The sequence below is a fragment of the Aethalodelphis obliquidens genome, unplaced genomic scaffold (genome assembly GCF_003676395.1).
Source record: "Aethalodelphis obliquidens isolate GAN/ISIS:26980383/991018 unplaced genomic scaffold, ASM367639v1 scaffold24, whole genome shotgun sequence".
In the NCBI taxonomy this organism is placed as follows: Eukaryota; Metazoa; Chordata; class Mammalia; order Artiodactyla; family Delphinidae; genus Aethalodelphis; species Aethalodelphis obliquidens.
Genome location: NW_020837968.1, coordinates 9989591 through 10016506, shown reverse-complemented (window position 1 = coordinate 10016506; position 26916 = coordinate 9989591). Strand labels below are relative to the sequence as shown.

Here is a 26916-nt window from a genome sequence, read left to right as displayed (position 1 = left end):
ATATATATATATATATATATTCTTTTACATGTTCTTTTCCATTATGGCTTAAGATTGGTACTATTTTAATACTCAAAGAAGTATCCTTAATACTCCAACCTACATCGGGATGGCATACATGCCTGGCTGCCATATGGAGTATCCAGTAGCAAAGAGGGCTGGGGTTCTCACTATGCAATATGCAGAATTGTGTTTAGCTTTCCCACTCTGGCTCCTGGCTTATATCTTCCAGTGGACCCCCTCTTTTTTTTTTTTTTTTTTTAGTTTCACTAATTATTTTCTACGTTTTTCTCATTTTTCTAATCCTTGGCCAAATGCAGCTCCAACAGCACACATACTGCTCTCGTTCTAAGCTATGATGTCTTCCCCAGAGTGGTGAGCTCAGGAACGCTTGGCTTGCTTTGACAGTTATCCCAGGGCAGAGTCTGCAGAATGTTTAGCCATAGCATAACAGACCTCCCCAGCTTCCCAAAGCCCAGTACGTATTTCTTTGCCATGGCCTGCTTAACCCTAAGCCAATGCCACATACTTTAGGGTTTTGTTATTGTTGTTAAGACAACATCCAACTTCAAAGTACTAATTTGTGTTTTTGCCAGAATACACTGGACTATGCTGAGGTGAAAACAGACATACTCATGTATGGAATGGGTCAACAGAATGAATTTTTTTAAACCTTTCTTGTGACAGTCCAGTGTGAGACTGGCAGATCTCCTCCATGCAACATCTCAGGAACCCAAGTCGCTTCCATCTTGTGGGGCTTCACAGTGGAAAAAGGGAGAGAGTGGATGATTGCACATGTATGCGTCTTCCCTGGATGCAGAAGGCATCTCTCCTGTACACAGTCACACAGACATTTCTAGTCACATGGCTCTTCTTATTGTAGCTGGACTTGAAAATCTAGCGTTCCAGGGGAGAAAAGGCAAAAATGGGTACTCCTGGGCACATAGTCTTGTCTCTGCCACATCCGTCCACTTCCCAGCTTCCAAAAACGTGTGTTACTTCCCTTCCTGTTTCGTTGGACTTTCCATATTCCTTTATTTTCATTTGGTTGGGCTTTAAGAGGAAATGGCGATAAATGCACATGTTCGATTCACCATACTTAAATGGAAATCCAACTATATTTTTCTGAAGCAGCTTTACTTTGATCATCGTTGGGAAAATAATTTAACTTATTTTAGGTAAAGAGACAGATTGAATGTAGATCACTTATAAATAACAAAAATGATTTTAAATAAGTTATGCTACCTATATAAAGGGAAGATGAAGTAGAGCTTTGCCTTATAAGAATATTGCCTTATTTATATCTCCTGTAATTTGGGAAGATGAAGTATTTCATTTTCTGAGATTAGAGCCTACTAGTATTTATCAATAGCTATAAAATGTCCAGAGATTCACCAGAGAAAAAGTTTATAAATATAAATAATAATGATTATGATGACAGTTCATGAAATATTTAAATTTTCTAAAACTTGGGTGCAGAATACTTCTTATTAGTCCAAATTTCCCAAGAGCACAAGTGCAGATTCTCAAATTTCACATTCTTTATTTCGTCTAAAACTCCATTAGGAAAGTGTCAGAGTAACAATAATAAAATAACGACTCTTGTTATTATTTATAGCATATCTGCTAAGTGTAAGGCATTTACGTTATCTCATTTGAGTCATTCAAACAAACCCGCATAGTAAATTGAATTCCCATTCTTTCACGGAAGAAGCTGAGGCTTTGAGCGGATAAGAGACTCGTTCAAGGTCACAACACCAGCAAGTTGCAAAACTGGATTTCGAATCCAGATCTGTGTCATTTCAAAGTAACTGCTCTTTCTAGTATACACACTGCCCTCATTTCTTTTTATGAATTTTGAGGTGTTCATTCATGAACTCAGCACAGGAAAGTTTCATTTGAGAGTCGTAAAAACCTATGCCACACGTGTCTAAATGAACGTTTTCAATTCCCTTCCCCCCGCCCCACCTCTACCGCTTGACTTAGGAAACCAAAGTCTGCGGGACCGTCTGCCCGGCGTCTATGGAAGCCACAGCGCACTGCGGCAGGTGTGACTTCAACTTTACCAGTCACGTTTGTACTGTGATAAGAGGATCTCACAATTCCATCGGGAAGGAATCAGTCGAAGAAATGTGCTCATCTGCTGAAGAGCCTGTTCATATGGGAAGTGTAAACACACTCTCCTTCACAGGTAACAGAAAGGGAGCCACCTGCCCACGGCTTAGAAGGGGGAGTGAAAAGCTGCTGAAAACGCAGATTTATTTCACTCTGACCTCAACTCCCTCCTTCACCTCATATCAATTAATTCCAACATACTTATGAGCCAGAGAGTTACCAGGCAGTTAGAGGCACAATCTGGATCTGGTCAAAGTTCGTAGTTTAAAGTTTTTCAGAGTCGAACTTTAAACAAGGATGTGCTCTATTTTACAGTGAGCCTGTAGAGAATGAAGAACAGGGAAATGAATTAGTTATGTGACCTTTAGTGGTATATCCAGTTAATTTGCAATGAGCCTACTTTTCTTTCTCAAAAGTTGGAATGCAGGCTTTCAATAAGTGTCATGAATGAATGTTGTTATTCTTCCAAGCAGAAAAGAGGTAGAAACCTGTCTGGTCACTAAGACCTGGCGGCATCATTCCAAGGAGGAGACAGACTGCGCAGTGAAGTCAGTATCACTTTCCTGATCTTGGGTCTGGGGCCAGAGACTGTGCTCTCCTGCAGCCTGGTGTTTCCCCAAGATGGCCATCATCTTGGGAACAAGAACCTTCATGGTTATTGAAAATAGTCATTTCCAACCCCCATCTTAGTCCCTACTGCATTAGTCCAAAATAGTGATTCTTAGGCTTGGCTAAGTCAGGTGAAAGACGCTGTAAATTTTAGGATCATCTCCAAAATAGTTCTGCCAGCTATTACATTTTTATTATTCATCCATTTACTTAAGTCCCTGCTTAAGTTTCTGTTTTTTGAAAAATTAGACGTGTGTGTGTAACTGTGTGTGTACACACACCTATTGTTTAGAGTCAAATGGAATACATTTAAGTGACATAATTCAAGCCAGCTGAGGTCAAATAAACAATAAAACCACTGTATTCCATCATGACTCATCACTCTGCCTTACCCAGCCAATGGGGGGTGATAATGACAAACCTTGAGAAGGAAAACAGTAAAGCAGGATACTGGGATGAGAGGGAGTAGTTAGGAAGGGAAGGAAGGAATAGAGATTAAGTTTACTGAGTATTACTTAGTTCCAGTGCTGTGCTACACAGTTTTTTTTTTTTTAAGTACAGTTGATTTACAGTGTTGCGTTAATTTCTGCTTACAGAAAAGTGATTCAGTTATACATCCATACATTCATGTTTTACTATTCTTTTCCATTATGGTTTATCACAGGCGATTGGATATAGTTCCCTGTGCTATGCAGTAGGACCTTGTTGTTTATCCATCCTATATATAATGGTTTCAATCTGCTAACCAAACTCCCAGTCCCTCCCTCTGCCACTCCCCCTTTGTGCTAAACATTTTTAAACCTTATCTTAATTTACCCATAAACCAATCAGGTAAGTATGATCATTTCGCAGATGAGGAAACTGAAGGTCAGATCTGTAAAAGCAACTTGTTGTGGTAATAGTCAGGTTCAAATCATGTCACCTTTAGGAGCTGCGGATGTAGTGGACTCCACATGGTATAGGGCTCCTTTTGGAGGGCTCCAAACCTCCCTCAAGCAGTTCCTTCCACCTGCAATGTTCTTCTTAACCATCACACTCAAGGCCAAGGTCAGAATTCACGTTCTCAGTTTAGGCTTCCCGAGTCCAGCCCCCTCTCTCCTCTGTGCTCCTGTGACACACGGCCATGCCAGTCACCACTTCTACCACGTATGTGTCATAGGCATCTGGACACTTGTCTCGTCTCTCCTACCAGATTGAAGTATCCACGTGAATAGAACATCCCTGTTTAATTTTACCTTATTTTTAGATTTAGCACACTGTAAGCAAACAAAAAAATATTTATTGGAATGCCTTTAGGTAGCCTTGGATAGAAACAATTGGACCACAATTGGAAAGCCTCGGATAGAAAACAATTGGACCACTAATCTCTTCCCACTCCCAGTTGTAGATTTAAGTCATGAACCCTCATTTAAAAATTACTTGGGGGCTTCCCTGGTGGTGCAGTGGTTGAGAGTCGGCCTGCCGATGCAGGGGACACGGATTCGTGCCCCGGTCCGGGAAGATCCCACGTGCCTCGGAGTGGCTGGGCCCGTGAGCCATGGCCGCTGGGCCTTACGTCTGGAGCCTGTGCTCTGCGACGGGAGAGGCCACAACAGTGAGAGGCCCGCATACCGCAAAACAAAACAAAACAAAACAAAATAAAAATATTAAAAAAAAAAAAAACCAAAATTACTTGGTTTTCTTCTAAGACAGGTCTCTGCTTTTATCTGCCCTTGGTAATCAAGGTCCAGATTTTGATGGGTTTTTAAGACATATTTGCAGTAGACCTCTCCAGGAGAGAATAGCTGTTTCCACCCACTGATATAATGTTGCAGGGGCTTTTAACATCCATATTTCAGATCGGCTTGCCTACCACAAAACACTATAAATTGAATATGAAAAATAACAAAATTTTACTTTTCATGAAAAAAAATTAAGCACTCAAATGACGCTCAAACAAATTCCACTGCGACCAATTTAGAAGAAAAGTCAACCATTTTTAAAATTGACAATTAAAAGCTACAACCACCAGTGCTGACCAAAATTCATTTGTTCTTACAATCATTTATTTATCAAAAATATTTATTAAATCCTTACTAATAACCAGTCAGTACATGAGGACCAATAACTTGAAAACTAGTAGGAAATTCCATCAGGATTTGAAGCTAATATGAAGAGATAGGGAAATTAATACATAATTACCTCTAATATGAGAAACGATGTGCAGGTAAGTTCTATGATAGAGGTAAGCATAGGATGCTTTGGAAGACTATTGCAAGGACACCTAACCCAGACTGGAAAGACTTCAAGAAGGATACTGTGCCCAAAGAAAGAACTGAAGGGCAAGTTAGAGCCTGTCAGTTTAAGGGGAGGTCGGCCAGGCAGAGAGAGCAACACATGCAAAGTGCAGGAAGCAGGAGGAAGCCCAGCAGGTCTGAAAAGCAAGTATCTTGATACGGATGTAGCACATATAAGACAGAGAAAGTGATGGAGAGGAGGCCAAAGAGCGGGGGTCAGATTATGAAGACCTTTTAGGCCACACTAAAGAGTTTACCTTTATACCGCAATGAATGGATAGTTAGTGAAGCTTTTTAAGCAGTGGAACGACACAATTATATACACATTTTTGGAAGGCTTGCTCTGTTAGCTAAAAAAATGATTGGAGACAAATACGTATGGGACCTTTCAGCAATTAACAAGTAAATATTAAGCAAACATACCACCCCAAAACCCAACACCCTCATTTATCAGAATATTAGCCCCATGTAACACGTAGAATGATTTTGAGATAACAAGTTAAAAATAAAAGAAGAAGAATAGTTGGAAATTCTGGCAAAGAAAAAAAGAGCTCTGAGAAATGAGAGAGATGATTGAGGAAAGGTAAAATTTCAACAAGTGATTCCTTATGTTAAAGCAAAAAGAATGCTTTTATGGGCTGGGAACAACTTTGAAAGACCAGGCCTCCCAGGAAAATAGAGGAGTAAGGCTAAGACTTGAGAGAGTCAAAAAGGAGAAGAATGAAATACAGTGGAGGAAAGAACAGGAATAAAATGTGGACAGTTGCCACAGCTGAAGTTAGAAATGGCAACATGGGCTTGAAGGCTACACAATAACAGTTATTCGCAGTGAATAGTTTAATCTGCTGTAGCAAGAGGTTCAAAAATAGAGTTACCATCTGTGGGTGAGTGGACGGACGGTCTGGGCAGCTCAGCCCCACAAGGTCATTCAGGATCTGGTTTCCTCATCATGCTTCCAAGTGGTACAGCCTGAGTTGTCCCAACATCCTTAGTTCCAGCCCATCAGAAGGGGTAAGAGTGCTAACAGAAGGCAAGTGATTTCCTATTCAGAAAGTCATGCACAAATTACCCACGTCACTTCCACACTCCTTCCGTTGTTGAGACCAGTCGTGTGACTACACCAGACTGCAAAGAAAACTGGGAAATGTAGACTCTGGCCAAGAGGTCTCTGACCAGGAAAGAAGGGGGATCTGGGGACCCACTGGTGGTCATCACAGGTACAAAGCAGCAAATACCCTCTTACTGGAAAAAATGAAGACAGAAATACATTTGTATAGCAATTTACATTTTATGAAGTTCTGCAGCATAACTTATTGCATTTTATTTTCATACTAACTCTATAAAAGAGGCAGGGCAGGCTTTATTGTAAGGAGATGCACGTAAGGAGAATGTGGTCAAATAACCCGAGTGGATGGAATGAGAATTAAATGCTGCATCCAATGGAGATAGAGCAGGTGGCCAGGAAGTCAAGGAGGACCTCTTCTGATCCCCCTGTCTGATTATCATCCAGAAACTGCCACACAAAAATACAGATGTAGATCTTCGAAATTCACGGAATTAAATAAGTGGAAAGCAGATTTAAATTATTAAACTTTCAAGGAATGTTTTGGTAAATTTGTAGCATTTGTACTTCCGAAGTTATTAAAGCTCAAATCTGAACTAAGATGTTTGGGACACCGTTGAATTACGTGGATGATTATCTAATAAAAGTTCTGCCAGGCCAAAAATCTCAGCAGGTTGGTTTTGTTGTTTTAATTAGATTGGTTGTTTTTGGGTTTGGTTTCAGTTCTGGTTTGGTAGAAAATGAAGGAAGTATATATAGTACACTATACATGGTACATATAGTAGAGTGTGAATTCATTTTTATTTATTAAAATTGTACTGTGATAAGCTAAGTTACAAGTCCTGTATCTCATAACAACTACATTGTAATTCATGTAATAATTTAAGTAATATTGACAATGTAATAATTGGTAAAATTTATAATAATAAAACTATAAAAGAATCTTGCCAAACCTGCCTCATACAGAAGTAAAGAGGTCATGAACTTGGGAAGCATTAACATCTAATGTACATTAGTCTAGCACTGTTACTTTTCAATCATTTCTTTTTTTTTTTTTTTTTTTTTGCGGTACGTGGGCCTCTCATTGTTGTGGCCTCTCCCATTGCGGAGCACAGCCTCCGGACGCGCAGGCCCAGCGGCCATGGCTCACGGGCCCAGCCGCTCCGCGGCATGCGGGGATCTTCCCGGACCAGGGCACGAACCTGCGTCCCCTGCATCGGCAGGCGGACTCTCAACCACTGCGCCACCAGGGAAGCCCTTCAATCATTTCTTTAATGTATCCATATTTCTCTACTCAAATAGGTGAATTCTGTTCTGTGCAGTTTCATATCTCTGCAGCTAATAAGCACTTGTAATATTTTTTATGACTCAGAAAGTAAAGATCTTACAGCTTTATTTACATACAATAGGATTAGTGCATTGAGCATTTATTTTTAAATGTTTAAGGTTTTGATATTTATTTTCGATATGATGGTAAGAAAATAAAAATTTTTAAAAACCCCGCTGTCCGATTCTCTGTCTTTCCAGATGTGAACCTGGAGCCCTACATGACATACGAGTATAGGATTTCTGCGTGGAATAGCTATGGGCGAGGATTCAGCAAGGCTGTTAGGGCCACAACAAAAGAAGATGTGCCTGAGGGAGTGAGCCCCCCCAGGTGGACCAAAATGGATCATCTTGATGATGTAATAGTCCTCAACTGGAAGAAGCCTATACAGTCAAATGGTATTAAGCTATTTTTAAAATTCAAATAACATAATCCCGTAAATCCATAAGGAAATTGAAATTAGTGTAGTCTACGTTTAATTGGCATGCATCTAACCACTAAAAAGTATTTGCTGGTAAAGGAAACTTCAGGTATGTGTCAACCAATCATTCATTTTGTGAAATAGCCCTCACAAATTTTTAGCCAAAAATTATTTTCCTTGAATCCCAACATATGTCTGAGCTGCTTTCAAATAAGCAAAGCATATTATGGGAAGGCAGAATAGTTTTGAAAGTAAATGTTTGATAGGGGAAAGAAACAACTGACTGATTATTTATGTCAAGAATCCATCTCCTCCGTAAGAGTGAGTGTAATTAAGAACTGCTTGAACATAGCAAAATAATAGCAATTTAAAATTAAATAATGCAGGCTTCTCTGGTGGCGCAGTGGTTGAGCATCTGCCTGCCGATGCAGGGGACATGGGTTCGTGCCCCGGTCCAGGAAGATCCCACATGCCGTGGAGCGGCTGGGCCCGTGAGCCATGGCCGCTGAGCCTGCGCGTCCGGAGCCTGTGCTCCGCAACGGGAGAGGCCACAACAGTGAGAGGCCTGCGTACCGCAAAAAAAAAAAAAAAAATTAAATAATGCTATATTATCCCATTTCTTCAGAACTCTAAGCCATCTGATTTGTTTGAAAACAGTTAAAAGAGTCTGACACTCAAATTCAGGCCTTCCTCTGCCTCTTTTAGGTCCTATTATTTACTACATTCTTCTCCGAGATGGAATTGAACGTTTTCGAGGAACATCGTTGAGCTTCTCTGATACGAAAGGAATTCAACCTTTTATGGAATATTCATACCAGCTGAAAGCTTGCACGGTTGCTGGCTGTGCCACCAGCAGCAAGGTAGGAGGAGTTTGTCTAAACTCTGGACAGAATCATCCAATGTTAAGACTATATGAAGGTCCAGGTTGTAATGCCAAAAAAGTAGGGCATCCATATGGTGTCTCAACTGAGTACCAACACTTCCTCCTGAAAGGAGAGATCACCACAAGAAAAATTTATTCAAATATCAATGTTTCATTCATCAAAAGAAAAAACTTGAACCAGTATAATCCCCTTAATCCACTTTTCCTCCACAAACTCTTTTTAGATGGTCTTCTATAAATCCATAATAGTTCCCAAGCCATTTCTCAGTTTAAAAGCTTAGAAATTCTATTTAAATATCATTTCAGCAAAAATTGCCTGCTCTTCAAGAACAGAGAAAAGGACAAAGGAGCCTGACGTAGAAAATAAAATAGTTCCAAGGCTTCTGCAACAGCCTTGACAAGAAATAATGAAGATCTGAATTCATGCAGCAGGGGTCAGATGAAGAGTATCTGAAAGATACAACAGATACCAGGGCACAAAAACTACAGGACTCAGTAGTCAGCTATATGTCGGGGAGTAAAAGGAAAGTATTATGGGTATTTTCAGGGTATCTGGCTTGACCAGTTTGTCGGTCATGGTGGCATTCTGCAAGCAAATCAAAAAACAACAGAGAAATATATATATAATGGAATATTACTCAGCCATAAAAAAGAATTAAATAATGCCATTTGCAGCAACACAGATGGACCTAGAGATTATCATACTAAGTGAAGTAAGCCAGACAGAGAAAGACAAATATCATATGATATCACTTTATGTGGAATCTAAAACAAAAAAGAATACAAAGGAACTTATTTACAAAACAGAAATGGGCTCACAGACATAGAAAACAAATTTATGGTTACCAAAGGGGAAAGTGGGGAGGAGGGATAAAATAGGAGTTTGGGATTAACATATACACATGACTATATAGTAAAATAGATAAACAACAAGGACCTACTGTATAGCACAGGGAACTGTGCTCAATATCTTATAATAATCTATAAGGTAAAAGAATCTGGAAAATTTTATATATATATATATATGTATGTATAACTGAATCATATTGCTGTATGCCTGAAACTAACACAAGATTGTAGATCAACTATACTTCAATTTAAAAAAAAAAAGGAGGAAAAGTTAAAAGTAAAGAATAAGATTAACATTTTTAAAGCTTTTAAAAATATATTCAAGGGGCTTCCCTGGTGGTACAGTGGTTGAGAGTCCGCCTGCCGATGCAGGGGACACGGGTTTGTGCCCCGGTCCAGGAATATCCCACATGCCGCAAAAAAAAAAAAAAAAAAAAAATATATATATATATATATATATATATATTCAGGAGGAGGAGCAGATAGCAGAATTGCGGAAGAAAATATTATTTGGCACTTTAAGTGAAAATGTCTAGTCAGAAGCTGGAATAAGAAGTGACTGAAATTTTCTGGAAAGATCTATGAGGGAAGTTGAAGCAGGGAGTTTGAGTGTGGTCACGTAAGGAGAATAGAGAGAGAGGCAAAAACCAAAGACCACGGATGACCAGCCCCCTTGGGGATGCTACTAAGCGAAAAATGGAAGAAACAATCAAACAAGTTAGGAGGAAAATAAGGAAAGAGCCATTTCACAGATGCCAAGCTAGTCAGAGGAGACCCAGTTTTCATATGGTTTAAACTTGAGAAGCGCAGCATCTTCACACACTGTGCAAGAAGCATCCAAGTAAAACGTTCAATCACACACATCAGCCGCAGCTCATGTGAGCTGCTTTTTATTCAACAGACCCCAGAAGCATCTCTGAGTGCCCCACCCACTAAACAGAAGGCAGCTGATTGGCCCAATCAAAAGTTAGGGTCCGAACGGTCCTAGAGCCATTCCGTGCTTTCTGCATAGCAGAATTCCTGCCTACCAGATGCCAAAACAGTTGGTGAAAAAGTGAAATCAGACTTCATTCTGTGAGAAAACAAAGGCAGCCAATTTTCTCCCAAAAATATATTTTGACAATATTGAGTAAATCACTGGTTGATTCTTTTTTTCTTCTCACTTGGTTCTCTTTCTAGAACATTGGTGCAGACACTGTAAAGTCATCCTGGGTATCATAGGAAGAGTACAGAAAAGGCTGCCCATTTATACTGTTCAAAGTGTATTATATGCAAGCAAGTTCAGATGTGGGTTTTGCTCCAAATTTACTGGTGCTTAAAATGTACAAAATCAGGCTGTTAAAATGCAAAGACACCGATGGGCCATATGGAAGTTATCAAGAGTTCTCTAGTAAGACAGTCTGCCAGCCAGCTTTTACTTGTTTAAACTGAGAGCTGCAGTCTGCCATCAAAATTGTTGTTGAACCCGTGGTGATAAATGGTAGTCGAAGACTTATAGGATATATTCAAGGTCAGATTTCATTGTTTGAATAGGATGCGAGAGAAAGAATTTTAAAAAAGAGGGAGTGCTTCACCAAGCCCTGCTAATGATATGCCAGGCCAGACAACAACATTTTAAAACAAAAGTGACATTCTCATTGATCAGAATACCTAGTGTACTATTCCAAGAAATTGCTGTTTAATTCCTGTGTTTTCAGGTCGTTGCAGCTACAACCCAAGGAGTTCCGCAGAGCATCCCTCCGCCAAGAATCGTGGCCCCCAGTGCGGAGACTCTGCATGTGAGCTGGGATGTCCCTCCTAAGCCAAACGGCGTCATTAAAGAGTACCAGCTCTGGCAGGTTGGGAAAGGTCTCATCTACACTGACACCACTGACAGGAGGCAGCATACGGTCACAGGTGAAAAAAAAAAAAAGAGGAAAATGTACCGGAAGAGTCTGTCATTGTGGTTAGGGGGGCAAAGCCTCCCAGGGGTGTGCGTTTGATATATGAGGTCACTTCAAAAGGACGTGTTCTCTTGACATATGGTCAGGTCCCACTTATCCATGCTAATAGAAGAGCCCACACTGGCAGCAATAAGCCACAACAGCAGATAACTTCAGAAATAATTTATAGTTGGCTTTGATATGCATTATGTGTAGGGTTTTTGCATCAGTATTAAGTTCTTTTTCAGACAAACAGTAAGATGCATTTTCATTCCCCAAGGATATACTCATAGATAATGGTGCTAGGATAGCCAAGAATGTACTGGAAGGCAGTAGAAAAATCAGCCAGAGGCTAACAGTTGTCTGCTGCGTGGGTAATTAATACACAGAATAGTTGATAGTTGACTGGTTATGACAATTTGTTGTTATTATTAGTAACATTAATTACTAGTAATTGTATTAGTTTTGTTGCTTATTATAACATTAGGTATTATAATTAGCTTTAATACTATAATAATAGTACAGTATAATAGTATAGTGTCAGATAATTACTAGCGATGATTATAATAATAATTAACATGTTTTAGTCTGAATGTCATTTCTGAAGGGAAACATCTGACTCACCAAGTCTAGATCAGCTTTCCTGATACACCATCACATCACCTTTCACTGCCTGATAGTGTTTGCTTTCTGTTTGTCTCTTTATGTCCCCCTCCACTGGAACGTAAGCTCCAGAATCGCAGAGACCGTCTCTACCTCGTTCAATACTGTATCTTTAGCACCTAGAACAATCCATGACATTTCAGTGAGTGCTAAATAAATGAGGAATAAGTGAATTTAATATGTGTCAAATACTGTCCTAAGCCCTTGACATTTACGATCTAATTTGATCCACATCACAAACCTATGGGGCAGAGAGAATTATTACCCCCATTTTACAGAAAAGAATATTTCAAGAGATTTAGTAACTTAGCTCATTATTTAGATCTACTGAATCATTCCAAACAGTGGTGTAAGTTTAGATCCTGAGAACACAGAGAAGAGTTTACAAACTTTTACTTTTTCCCTATTGCCAGGAGCCTCTCTCCAAGGCCTCCTGAGTGAATGCCTTCCTTCCATTAGACCCTGTGCTTTGCGGGGAGCAGTGATACCAGAGATAACGAAACTCACATAGAAGTGCAGAAAGGCCTGGAAAAGCATGCCTGATTTTTCCTTAGAGGAGGCCCCGGCCTTGCTACACAGGTGGAAAAATAAATTCCACAGTTCCCTGACACACAAGCAAGTACTCATGGACAGATGTCCGCTGTTTTCCAAAAGTGTCATGAGCCTACAGAAGGTGCTTAATAAATATTTGCGGACCAGCACATGGTGATCGTGATCTGAAGATCCCGAGCTAACCCAAGGATAATGGGGATGGAGAAAGCCCTCATCCATTTAGATGATCAGATTTGTTCCTTAGATCCTAGTTCACTAAAAATGAAAATCATCACAAGCCATTGAAATGATGTTATTTTCCATAAAAAAAACTTAGCATGTATACGGTGCTTTATAATTTTAACAAACCATTTGCATTTTGACTCCTGTGATTCTCATCACTTCCCTATAAAATGAGGGATGTTTTTAATATCCACATTTGAAAGATGAAGGTGATAACTGGCCTACTCGGGGTCCCCAAGGCATTCACTGCCTCCATCTATAAGGAAATCAGAATACCATTTAATTACAAAAAAAAAAAAACATGTAGCCTGCTTGCTGTGTTCTAGATAGTATATTAAGTGCTCCAAAATAAGATTGTTGCTCTTAAGAAGCTCCCAGTACTACTGACAAGTTAAGGAATAGCTTGTGTAATGATACACCAACAGAACTTCGTACAGAATGGAGTGGGAGAAATCAAAAGAATGACTGAGGATGGCCATGGAATGTTAATTACAGAGTTTTGAAAGCCAAGTTAAGGCCCATTAAGACTTTGTAGCAGTAAAGGTTTCACAATAAACTGGGATACAAGGATAAAGAATTCTTTTCTTACAGAATCCATCTACTCAACCAGCAAGGGCTTTGAACTGTCGCCAGCTGTACTGGTTTGCATTTTTTAGAAAACCAGAATTTACGTGCCGACGTACCAAATTCAATTGTGAGGTTCAAACCAACAGGATTGATAGCCTCCTTAATTATAAAAGTATTGCAAAGCTTTTTCTTTAAATACCTTCACTCTACCAGTTCTTCCTTTCATTATCATTTTTAATGGATATTTTCATGTCAGAGGATTTTATATGCATAACGTAATGGCAGAATTCCTCTTTTATTAGGATAAACATTTTAAAGTTTTTCTACCTAATTTTATTTTTTGTAAGATTATAAAGTGAAAAAATAATCTGTTAGAATTCATTTTAAACAGATTTAGAGAGTACTTCACTTGAGCACTGCAGCCCTAAAGAGCGATTTCTTTGTTAAATGAGGAAATAAACCTTCATTCAACAAAACCTTACCAAGTACAGTATCCTAATATGCAGTTCCTATGGGACAGGAATGGTGCCTGGCATTAGAGGATCTAAAACCCAAGATCTGTGTAGTGTTCACACATTTTATCTGCCAGGGAAAGTTCAGTTCCATGGTTAGCTGACTGATCAAATTCAGTAGGGAAGTATTTCATGATGAGAATGACTATTTTATTGAGTTCATGGAATTAACTAAAATAATCAAATTTATTTCACATTCCGTCTCAAACATTTGATCCAAGAGCTGCCTGAACCCTCTGGAGATAAAGGTTTTGCTTTTCTCATCATTTCCCAAACCTTGGCATTCCCTAAGTCACAGTCGAATACTGATGAAGCCGTAGCTCTAGTCATCCAGGAGCCTGAGAATCTAGGTCCTTACAAATGACAGAAGGGAGAGTGGGCACCCAGCATCAGCCGCATTGTCTCCATGCTTATTTTTAATTACCTCAAAGCTTTAGAAACATGATCCCATAAATGCTTTGTGGGAATGGTGGCAAATGCACTCATCGTGTGAAATCCATAAATTGCTTATAATCCTCTCAAGATGTTAAAAAAAAAAAAGCATTAAGTAATTGAAGACAGGAAGTCCTCAGTTAATTATTTAGAGGTGTTATCAATGCTCTAAGTAAACTGAAGCGTTTTCTGCTATCTCACGGAGCCCAATACCATGGGGACCAAGGGGTAGCAGCCATCATCTTCTCATATTCGCTAATGCAAACAGCGCGTGGCAGCTTGTCAATAAAAGACCTTTTCATATCATTTATTACTAAACATGCCCACGGTCCTGCACAGAGCAATCAGGATGTCAGTGACGGCATTGTTTTACTTGGGTTGCCCCGTATGAAACGTGGGCCTCCTAATGTAGCCATTGGGATAGAGGAGAGGAGGAAAGGATTAATGAAATAATTGGGGCCACCGAGAACAAAATGAATTAATCATGTCGTCTTTAGCAGCAGACATGATAAGAGCTTATGTGTCTCTTAACTCTGGGGGAAATGTTTTCCAAATAATTCATTAAAAGTTGCTTATCGTTTCATTGCACTTAAAGGGGAAGAGTCACCAGCATTAAGTCAACAAGGAGAGAATACTTTGTCTTCCTTTTCCATCCTGTTAGAAGCTCATGAACACCCCCTGTGATAAAATAGCATAAATCCTAACAAGGCTAGTTGTAGCAGAAAATGTACTATTACTGCACTAAAACAGATATACTACATACCACTTTGGAAAAAAATGAGGACATAGTTTGACCATCAATATCCCAAAATGTGGACATTTTTACATGAGGATTTTACATTTAAATAACTCTACCATATGCTCCCATCGTGTGCTACACTTGGCTCTCATGGTATTTATGATACTTTATTGAATATCCTTTCTCTTTGTCTCTGTTCCTCAACCAGGAGTTAAAGCTCTTTAAGGACAGAGGCAACAGCTTCCTGTTTGCCATTGTGTCACCTGTACTGTGACCTATCACAGAACCTAATATATATTAAGTTTTTGAAAATCTTTGTTGAATGAATAAATGTTGACTAGTAAACTAGTATCTGAGTGACTAGATTCCATGTTGGTTGGATATAAAAATCACATTGTCAAACACAGCTGAATCTCAGCCAGGATGGGTGACAATTTGTGGGAACCAGTGCAAAATGAAAGCATGGGGCCCCTTGTTCAAAAATTATTAAGAATTTCAAGACGATAAGAATAGATTCAAGCACAGGACTCTTCTAAGCATGGGAGCTGGGGTGACTCAGCTTAGAGCATAGCTTGTGTGACCATGAAGCCAGCCCTGGTCTCTGGCAATCTGGATTTATTGGCAGTATAATTCTTTTTTTAATTTAATTTTTATTTTATATTAAAGTATAGTTGATTTACAATGCTGTGTTAGTTTCAGGTGTACAGCAAAGTGATTCAGTTATACATATACATATATGCATTCTTTTTTCAGATTCTTTTCCCTTACAGGTTATTACAGAATACTGAGTAGAGTTCCCTGTGCTCTACAGTAGGTCCTTGTTGATTATTTATTTTATATATAGTAGTGTGTATCTTTAACTGAAACAGATGGGATGAAAACTGGGCTGGCCCTCGTGTCCTCAGAACAGCTTTGGGAGCTTCTGTTGTCATGTGTGATGCTCTAGGCTGCATTTCCCCTACTACCACCTGACCACTGACTGCCAAGCATCAGACCTGTGAAAGTAGATGGGAGAATTCATTTTATTTTCATTTTTCAAATTCCGAGGAAGACCTTGAGCCTAAATACTTGCAAAAATAATAGCACAACATCAACCACTATTTCTTCCTTTCTTTTACCATTCTTACATATATAATATTATAGCCAAAGAATAACAAGCAACAGCTGCCCAGACACCAATATTTAAAGGAAAAAAAAATTCCCCCGGAATCCCAGATATTTCAAGGTACTTTGCCTGGGCAATCACTACTTCTGTTTAGTCATGACAGTTCTAGCCAACTCCCTTCCTCTGAGAGGTATGTCCTTGTTGTGGATCATTTGAGCATCAGACTTTGCTGCCACCTGATGCCACATTCGGTTTCTAGAGCAGAAAATTCTGCTTGAAAATGTAGGGTAAAAGAGGCTTCAGTCTAGTACAACACCAGACTCCAGGGAAGAAAAATATGTATCAAAATAGTGTTACAAAAATCAAAAGCACAAGGGTCTTTCCTTGGATTACCTTAATAATAGTCTTAATGTTAATATATTTGAAAAGAGAGTCTGCCAAAGAAGTAACTCGTTCAGGAAGTACTTCTTGGGATGAATCTGATCACTATTATATTGGGAAGAGGAACCAAATCTTTGGTCTAGAATTTCACACCAAATACAGAATTAAGAATGCAAATAAGCTTGTAGCAAGTAGTCAGAACTGAAAGCCGTGAAGTTGTTTCACTGGCATTTGCAAATGCAAGAGCCTCTTCGTTTGGATGTTTTGACGTCCGATTCATATGAGACATCAACTGAACTCCTGTGTCAAAGCCTTGATACAAAAATGGACAGTGCTGATGGCTCCTCTCAAAGAGTCAAGAAATTGGCTTGACTAAGCAGGATGGGGAACTGCTGAGGTCGTGCTGGATGATACTATCAAGAAAAGGGGACTCTAGCATGTGAGCTCCTGAAGTATTTTACAATCAAATTTTGTAACACAAATCATAATTTAAATCACCTTAGAGGTCTCTAGAGTGATTCCATGATGTCTTGGTGTACCAGTTTTGAACATTCCAGATTTTCACATGGAATGAGATTAATCTAAAATCGAACCCTGGTGTAGCTCTATCATCACAGACAAGGTTGCCGGTAGATGCTGGAAATTCCTGGGAATCTCCATGAGCGGAGATCACTCTGGGGGGAGTGAGATCCTGGGGGGAATCACTTAGTGAGATCCCAGGCAGGTGGGAGCGAAAGGGAGCTCTTTTCAGCAGCAAGACTAGATGTGTGGTTCAGGTGGGCCGGGGCAAACATCCAGTTTGGGTGAACTGATGCCAGGACAGGTAACCTGCCCACCGGGTGGACAATACTTGGTAACCACCTAACAAAACCTTTTTGAAGTAACTCAAGTCTCTCAGCACTTGACCTAATTATTAACCAGGTTGATTGAGGAACTTGTGAAATTACATATTCGTTGGGATTATTTGATAATCCTTCAGAAAATAACAGATGATACTTAGAATAACTGGATGAATGCTTTGAAGTAGCGCTAGCTATCTGAAATTGGAATGGACAAGAAAGCCTAGAAACAAGGTGTTAGAAACAAGCTGTTCTTTATAGAGTACATCCAATGTAACTTACATAGGTATGGATTTTGTTTTCCAGATCATCTTTTTATGATCCATAGGCAGACTTTTTGAGGTCCCTTTTTAACACATATTTAGTCTTGAAAGGAATGTTACTTGAAAGTGTAATTGTAACGAGTTTGGTTATAGTATGCCTCTTTCCTTGATAAGAGAACACGATTTCCTTTAGGGAAGTTCAAGTAATTGGCAGCCACAGTAATCTCCACTCCACTGAAATGTTAAATACTTGACTTTTCTCCATGCATTTGTCTTTCTCAGTTCTACCCCCGCTATTCTTACTCTTTTAGTTCAATGCTGAGCAGTTGAATGATGTTTTCCTTTCTCCTTCTACTCTTTGACTTTAGGATTAAGTTACAGTCGGAACAGTTCCTTGGAGACATCTCTTTATTTCCCTCTTCTCATCCTGATCAATTCATGAGTAGTTTTCAATTGTTGTGCCCTTTCCATTGCCTGTTGCTAATATGTCATATGTATCTCATTTGAAGGACTACCAATAGGGGCTTCCTTAAAATGACAGCAAATTCCAGTTGAAATGTGTTGATTTTATTGAGTTTTACAGAGTCATATATATGAAAGGTCATCCAGTTCATGTAAATCATCTATGCTTCCTGGCAGTCCATGCTTTCCTTACCGACTGTTTGAACCAAGCCTACTAGTAATCCAACCCTCTAACAATAGGAAAAACACAACACCCAAGAAAGAGAATATAGAAAATAATGGATTCATCTATTGCCTTCCCTCAAGTTAGGCTGTAGTCCAATTTAGCAGTCTGTACTGCCATGCCTGCAGTTTACAGATATGGAAACTGAGGCACCTAGAGGTCAGAGAACTGGCCCATGGTAGTAGTTAATAGATAGGTAAGGATGAGACCCAAAGAGTCTAACCTCAGACTCTGTTCTCCTAACAGCTATGCTGTACTGCCTCAGTACATGAATTGTGGTCATATTCCAAATGAAAATATTTAAATACCTAGTCCCACATGGATTTTTTTACGTTACTGGAAGTGTCACTGGGCTTTGAGCTACCTATGTCATTTTCCTTATAAGCCTCAGAAGACTGACCCAACTGTTCTGGGTCACATTTCTCAGCCCAACTGCCCAGATCTGTATCCTGACCTCACCCTTTCTTATCTCTGTGATCATATTGAATATAGTTCCCTATGCTATAGAGTAGGACCTTGTTGTTTATCTATTTTATATATAGTAGTGTATATCTATTCATCTCAAACTCCTAATTTATCCCTCTCCCACCCTTTGCCCCTTTGGTAACCATAAATTTGTTGTCTATGTCTGTGAGTCTATTTCTGGTCTTGTAAATAAGTTCAGTTGTACCCTTTTTTTAGATTCCCCATATAAGTGATATCATATGATACTTGTCTTTCTCTGTCTGACTCACTTCACTTAGTAGGATAATCTTCTGGCTTCTTGACCAAGGCTTTCTACTCAACACTCAGTTCTACATCCTACCCACCACCCTTAATTCTAGTACTCCAATAGCTCCAAGAGATACATATTCCTCCACTAACTATGGCCCCATCCTCTGCTAGACCAACCCACCCCACCAATTTAAACACCTGTAACAAACTCCTTGGTACACCTTCCTTGGTCTACCAAAAATCCCTCAAGGGCTAGTTTCTCCACTGTTGTACCATTTCCAAACATCTGTCTTCTAGTGTTCTGGGCTATTTATAAAATGGATGGCACTCAACCCCCTCTGAAAAATTCTGTTTAAAAAAAGACAATCACTACTTTTTTAAAAAAAAGTATTCATTTATTTATTTATTATTTATTTATGTATTTATTTTGGCTGTGCCAGGTCTTAGTTGCGGCACATGGGATCTTCGTTGCGGCATGCAGGATCTTTAGTTGTGGCATGTGAGATCTTTAGTTGTGGCATGTGGGACCTTTAGTTGTAGCACGTGGGTTTCTTAGTTGTGGCATGCATATGGGATCTAGTTCCTCGACCAGTAATCAAACCCGGGCCCCCTACATTGGGAGCACAGAGTCTTACCCACCGGACCACCAAGGAAGTCCCTCTACTTTTATGTACAGTAAATTTTCTTTTTAGCTACTGTCCTCGCTGCAAATACCCTCAATCTTCTAATCAATCTTAGTACACCTCTGCAATGACATTTTCTTTTCCTTTCCTAAGACCCATCCTAAAATGTCCTGCAACAGTCTGAAACCAGACCAACAAGAACACAAAATGAGAAGCAGAATTAAGGCTTTTTTTTTTTTTGGTTAGAATATGCCAGAGAAAAAATCAAGTATCGCTTCACTTTTACTAGCCATACTTAAGTCTGACGTTCAGGAAAAAGATCTGGAAAATATTTATTGTTCATAAATTATATTAACTTTTTATATTATTTTAGTAATATTCTGCAACTAGAGAAGAATCTCCTACTCAGTGAAATAGATACTGTGGGCAGGAGTCCCTATGGAATTATGAGGAAGGCCCTGTTTGGTCAAATCACACTTGTGATGGATACATGGACATCATCGCATCATAGCCCTGCCATCCTTATTGGGTACTTTTATGCCTCGGTCTTCCTTAAACAATATTTAACAGACATTGAATACATCAAATAGGCACTATTGGGAAAAAATGATTTCAATAAGAAACACTCAGAGATACCATCCTTACTCTCAAAGGGCTTACATTCTAAGTGAGAAAGTAAGTTATTCAGATAAAACGGTGTGACAAGGGTCAAGACCCCTTTTTCACTAATGGAAGTAAAGAAAGGGACATCGTCAGACTACACCAGCCACTGCAGTCTCTGACCTTCATTCTTGAATATTTCCTTCCATTTTCTCTTGAGCTCTGTATTCTATCATCTTTAGCCTTTTCCCATAAGCTTTTATCAAACACACAAGGCTTGGGTATGGCTTAGATCTTTCATCATATTCCTCATCCCTAAATCAGGTAAATATCACAATTATGTAAATCCTCCATAGCAACCTAATGGAAGATTATAATCAAATAAGTATCTACATCTTGTCATTAAATTGATAAGGAAACACAGAGGGCTTTGAAGCTGAATCCTGGAGGTGCTCCAGCTACAGAACATTATGGCTTTAGCAGAGAACCCAGACTACTGCTTCAATTCTAAATGAACCAGTTAATTAATTTTTTCATTCACTTAACAAGCACCTCCTTTGTGCCTGTCACCATTCAAAGGATACGGTTGTTGCCAAAACAAAGTCCTTGCTCTTTTTGAGCTTACATCATGGAGGTGGAGACAAAACAATAGATAAACAGACATATAATCAAACATCAGATAATGTTGAAGGCTATGAAAGAAAGTAATTTGAGAGGATAAAAAGTGCTGGTTATGGTGTGTAGATAGAGTGGTCAAAATCTTTTAAAATGTGGCATTTGAGCAGATCTGCATAAAGTAACAGTGTGACTTTATAAATGTCTCTGGAGGAAGGGTCACCTCACCAAAAGAAAAAAATATGTGAAAATGTAGTTCTAAATTCATGAAAAAATAAGTGTAGTAATTATTGGATCCATGTTATAACTTAGCCCAATATTTGACGTTAGAGATTAAGTCCTATTCTTTTTTTAAGAAAATATTTGTAAAGCATTGTTTGAGTTTTCCCAAGAATCAAGGCGAGAAATGTTAGCCTCTATGTATCCTTGTTGAATGCTGCTGAGTCTTAAGGTTGTGTCTGCTAAAATAAAGTACTTCTCTAAGTAATCCATCCCATCTGCTTAACAGCCTTAGAAGCTAGATGCAATGGTTCCCCACTTTACAGATCAGCAGATGAGAGCAAAGTGAAGCTAAGTAACTTGTCCAGGGTCACTGGCCACAGAGCAGTGAAGTCTGACAATACGTAACTTCTATTGTAAATGGATTGCCATTCTTTTTTCCCCTGAGAATTTATTGAGCTATTATTGTGCTACACCATACATCATACATCTGAATACAAAAGAAGTAATAAGCAGTATCCCTTCATCAAAGTGTATTTAATCTACATGTAAAGACAAAAGCAACATATCCCAAAAAAAACTACAGAAGTAAGCATAAGATGGTGCAGTATGGGAACATATGGTGAAGAAATGCAAAGTTTAAAAAAAAAGAGTTAGTTGGTGTTAATATGAGCTGAATATGGCTTGGGGCTGAAAAATGTTGACTCTAACCTTCTTTTTACTTTTTTTCTGCCCCTGTTCATATAAGAAGCAATTGAAGAAACTGGGGTGGTTCGCCTAGAGAAGAGAAAAGTCAGGGGGGATTTGATAACTGTCTACAAATATTTGAAGAACTGTCATGTGGAAAAGAAATTAGATTTGTTCTATAAGTCCCTAGCGGGTGGAAGTGATAGAAAGAGTTCACCACAACATAAGGAAGGACTTTCAAACCAAATAGAGAACTGTAGAGCTCTCTAAAGATAGAGTGGGCTATTTGGGAGATGGACTACTTTGATCCTCTAGCCAGGGGAGCCCCTTCAATGACACCTTGTACAGGGGAATCAAGGGTAAAATGGATGGATGGATGACGTGAATTTTCAGATCTCTTTGAAGGCTGAGAATTTATTATTTTACCAGTGAGAAATGAAATTTCTATTAATACTGAGCTGCTTATGAAGTTCCTCTCTCCCTTAGAGAGTGTTTTCTGCTCTTAAAATTTTTGGATATCGTATCTGCAGCTCTGCATGTGACTGCTCGTGCTTACCTGATAATAAATAATCCTCTCAAGAGGTACTTGATTTCTTTTTGCTCTTTCTAGGTCTCCAGCCATACACCAACTACAGCTTCACACTTAGAGCTTGTACATCTGCTGGATGCACTTCAAGTGAGCCTTTTCTAGGTCAGACTCTGCAGGCAGCCCCTCAAGGTAATTAAAAAATACCCATGACTGGGGAGAAGAAGTTTTCATTTGGTATCTTGATGTGAACTCTATAAACTCTTTCCTAACAAACAAGGAAGAAGGAATAAAGTCTATAAGTGCAAAATTAAATAAAATTGTAGGTTCCTATTTCTCAAGTTTAGTTAAACTATAAGCTTCCCAAGGCAGTTTGCCTTCAATTCCTTAAACCTTTTAGATGTGGTTTTGCATGGAAAAACGCTATTATCTACTTGGATACGAAATGCCTCCCAAAATCAAGAATTAAATATTCCCAGAGCAGCTAAAATATAACAAGCACCATGCTCCCTGTTGAAGCTGATTAAAATATTCACTGCCCTCAAGAACTTACAGTCAAATAGAAGTGATAGGACAAGTACCCAAATCTGTATGAAGAGAGAGAATCTTAAAGGTGATGTTAAGAAAGGATAAATGAACAGAACGCTCAGGTTAATCTTTGAAGGGAGAAATTAGAACCCATCACAGGCATCAAGAAAGATTTTAGGGAGCAGATGCCTTCTGAGATGGACCTCAAGGAACAAGGATTTTGACAAATGAATGGTAGGAGGAGAAATACACAGCTTGAGGGAATGTAAAGTGGGACCATCACCTTGGAGATCAAATTGGTGATGTCTATTAAACGTAAAATGTTTCCCCATGACACAGCAGTTTCAGTTTCATTATCTATGCCAGAAAATAACGCTTCCACAACTGCACAAAGAGGCATGCACCAGGATGTTTATTGAAGCCTTTTTTTGTCGTTTGTTTAATGGCAAAATACTGGAAGCAATTGAAATGTCTTTGAGTGGGGGCATTGCTAACTAAATTCAGGTATATTCACATTATGGAATTCCATGCATCAGTTTAAAGGAATGAGATGATCCATACATATAAAATAGAAGTTATAGAACTACATTCATGTATGGTGTCCTTATAAAACAACACATAGAAAACGATATTCATTTCTATAGATAAATAAATAAATGCATAGGAAAGATTCTGGCAGCATACGCACCCAAATAATAACAACGGTCTGTGCGTTAGGAAGTGGGATGGGTAGTATCATTTACTTGCAGGAGAAAAATGTGTGCAAAAGCTTGGGCTAGTGATCAACTAATTCTTTTGTTAATCTCTACTGTCTGCCTATTTTCCATGTGGGGAAACAGAGGCATAACTAAGTTTCTGAACAGAAATATAACGTTAATGATCATCAGACAGTCCTGAACTACTTGTCCATTACTCTTCTAATGAAGGGGTTGTTGTACCTCAGAATATTAGACCTGAACTTCCTACCAGTAAATGGGGAATAAAATGGAAAATTCCACATATGGGGCATATGGCTCCTCACCAGGAATTCACTAATGATGTTTTCTATATAAAGAATGTTTCATGTCAAAAAGCTTAGTGTTCCTATGAAAGGAAGAAACCAGCAGTGGATTTTTTGGAAAGGTAAACTGTCAAATGGATACTTTGATGATAATGGATAATTTCTAAAGGATCTATCAACCAGTTTTGGCTGAAACTCAGCCAGATGAAAGAGCAGGGTCTCTCCAGTTTACTCATCCAATCCATATATTTAAATTCTTAGAAAATATGCATCTCTATTCTCACTTTGTCCAAAAAAAAAAGATTTCTTGAAAGAGCTCAGATTTCATGCCTTAAACATTATAGCTTTCAACAGTGCAGGGGAGTATGGGATGAGAAATGTTTTACTTGATTTCTGTTTTTAACTTTATGCACCTTTACTTTAACACAAATAACTGTGCAAAGGAACAATAAACTAAATGAGCTTTCCTCTGCAGAACGGACATGGATTTAGAATCCACTTTCCGGCTGTGCAAGTGCCAATTGTGAATAACTTGTATGAGAGATAAATGTAGTCGGAGTGCTTAACTTGGAGGTTGTGAGGGAACTAATCAGCAGTAACATTATGTTGTGTTGTTTTGCTAAAGTGGAAATCAACATATCATTTTAAATTAATAACCCCAATATAACTAATTTTAAAAGGTCTCGTTGAGTGAATCAGCCATAGTTTGAAGGTCTAACATTTGGGTGTCTAAGTGGATATGGAGAGAATTAAAAGAAGCATTTGTTCCTAGCTACCCTGAGAGCTCCTCATTTCTTTCATTTTCAATCTAAAAAAGAAAAAAAAAAAAAGAAAAGCACATTATGACCCCTTTGGTAAGTTGGACCTAATTCTCTCCGATTTTAACCTACTAGAAAAATGGCGTTTCCATAGTCAAATAGTGGGAAGAGCTTGAACTGGATTATTGCTCTCTTTTCAGGATTGCTGCCGTACCGGCAAGCTCTCGTTCGTTTTTAGAGTTCAAGCATGCAAAATTGCAGGCATGCGTTCCTCTAGCATTGATAATATGGAAAAGCAAAGGGAAAAGAAGACCAGTCTTTTTCAGTTTCATTCCAGATTCCTCTTCCTCTGCCCTTCTTTTATCTGTTGATGCTCTCCCTTGGAATTCTCCAGTACTAGCTGGAATTCCTAATGAAGGTGGAGAGCTCCCAAATTCTAGAGCTTTCACAAAGCCTACACTCACAGATTTAAGGCCCGTCTGTCTACCAGTCTATGAGATGTTTATATTTAAGTGTTTTACAAATATTTCAACCTCAGTATTTCAATGTTTAAAATCGCTCTCCCCACTAACTTTCTTTTCCTCCCTTTTCCCTCTCTCAAATACCACCATCTAATCATCTAAGCCCCCAAACTGACATTCTTAATGCTTCTCTTTTCCTTAAGTTATAGTAGACAATTCTTCATAGTTTTATTAATTTTAAATCTTAAGGATTTTTAAAATGTTGTTCTTCCTTTCCATCCCTTCTGTCGCTGCCTTAGTTCAGACACCTACAACTTCTCCAGAGCCTCCTAACTAGTCTCCCTGCCTCTGGCCATTTCTCCTCTTTCTCAAATCACCATCCCAATTCTTTTAACAGTTTTGCCAAAATAGGCATAACTCACATTAATTACCTCCATAAAAATCCCATTTCTTTCCAGGAGGGAAGAAATCCACATCTTCTTAGTAAATCAAATTAGACCCCTCAAGTTTTAACTTCTGCCAGTCTGGCAAGTCTTTTGGTCTTTCCCACATGCAATTTAATATACCGGTCATGCCAATATACTTGAACTTGTACCATGCTTTCCCTATCTCTAGGACTTTGTGTGGGTTTCCCTCAGCCTCCAGGTACCCTTCCCTACATCCTCACTCAGCTAACTCCCATTTTTTCAAAATTTGGCTCAGATGTCACCCATTCTGAAAATCTCCTCTGACCCCATCCCCTTCCCATCCATCCCCATTTCACTCCCAGCCTGTTTTAGGTACCATGGCTAAGTGCTCTAATAGCACACTGAGCTTCCTTTTCTTAAAGCACTTATCAAACTGGACTATAAATTGTTATTTACCCATTTTTATTCATCACGATACTATAGGTTCCTTGGAGGATAAAGACTATATATCTTTATCCCCACATTCACAGTGCCCAACATAGAAAATGACTAACTTGAGTAGAATGTTGAATCCACAAATGAACAAATAATAAATGGCCCAGAATTCAATGCACTTCTGACATCAGCCAATACAAAACTGGTTCCTTTGATTAACTTCCAAGGGAAAGCCAATCCACAAAAAGTGTTGGGATTTTTGACTTGGAATTTGTAGGGACATAAGGAATGGGTAATACTGCATGACACTCAAGACAAAGTTAAAACAAAGCCAGTGGACATGTTCCTTATTTAGTAGCTATTATGTCAAGAGACCAACCAAGGTGTCCTTCTGACCTTTCCCTCTTACACCTCTCAGCTAGTTTACCTGCTCCCCACCCCACTTCTAGATGATTTCCCTCATGACCATCCATTTCCTTTCCTCGAACAGCCTCAGTTCTGCCCTTCCATTACGTAGAATAGGTTTTCTGATGTCACTGAGACCCAGGCTCAGCGAGGGAGGTAGATTCTTCACCTGGGACTTACTAAGACCTCTCACCGAAGGCGGGTCTTATCCTATCAAAGATTTCTTGCAGCTGCCAAAGATAAGAGAGTCTCCGTAACATTATGTAAGTGAAAACACAGGGCTTATTAGTTTTTTACACATTCCAATTTCATCTTATAAATCAAACCAACGGACACAGGGTTATTGCCAACATGAACAGAGCTTTCACCAGCTTTTCTAAATATAAAACTCAACTTTTATTTAAAACACAAAGCAACACCAAAATGTGGCTTCATTTTATCTCATTAACTCCTGCATTTCCACAGACTGCATTGACTGATTCAAAGCAGAAACTAAGCAGTAGCCTTTCTCGC

General features: G+C 39.0%; 1 protein-coding gene across 1 annotated transcript in view; it reads left to right on the top strand.

The window, feature by feature from the left end:
- Positions 1-26916, top strand: part of USH2A (usherin) — a 774017-nt gene that overhangs the window by 585921 nt on the left and 161180 nt on the right. The window contains exons 51-55 of the mRNA XM_027122185.1: positions 1987-2191; positions 7591-7788; positions 8517-8671; positions 11241-11439; positions 22494-22601. Of these exons, the coding sequence (XP_026977986.1) occupies positions 1987-2191; positions 7591-7788; positions 8517-8671; positions 11241-11439; positions 22494-22601 (865 nt within the window). The remainder of the gene's footprint in view (positions 1-1986; positions 2192-7590; positions 7789-8516; positions 8672-11240; positions 11440-22493; positions 22602-26916) is intronic.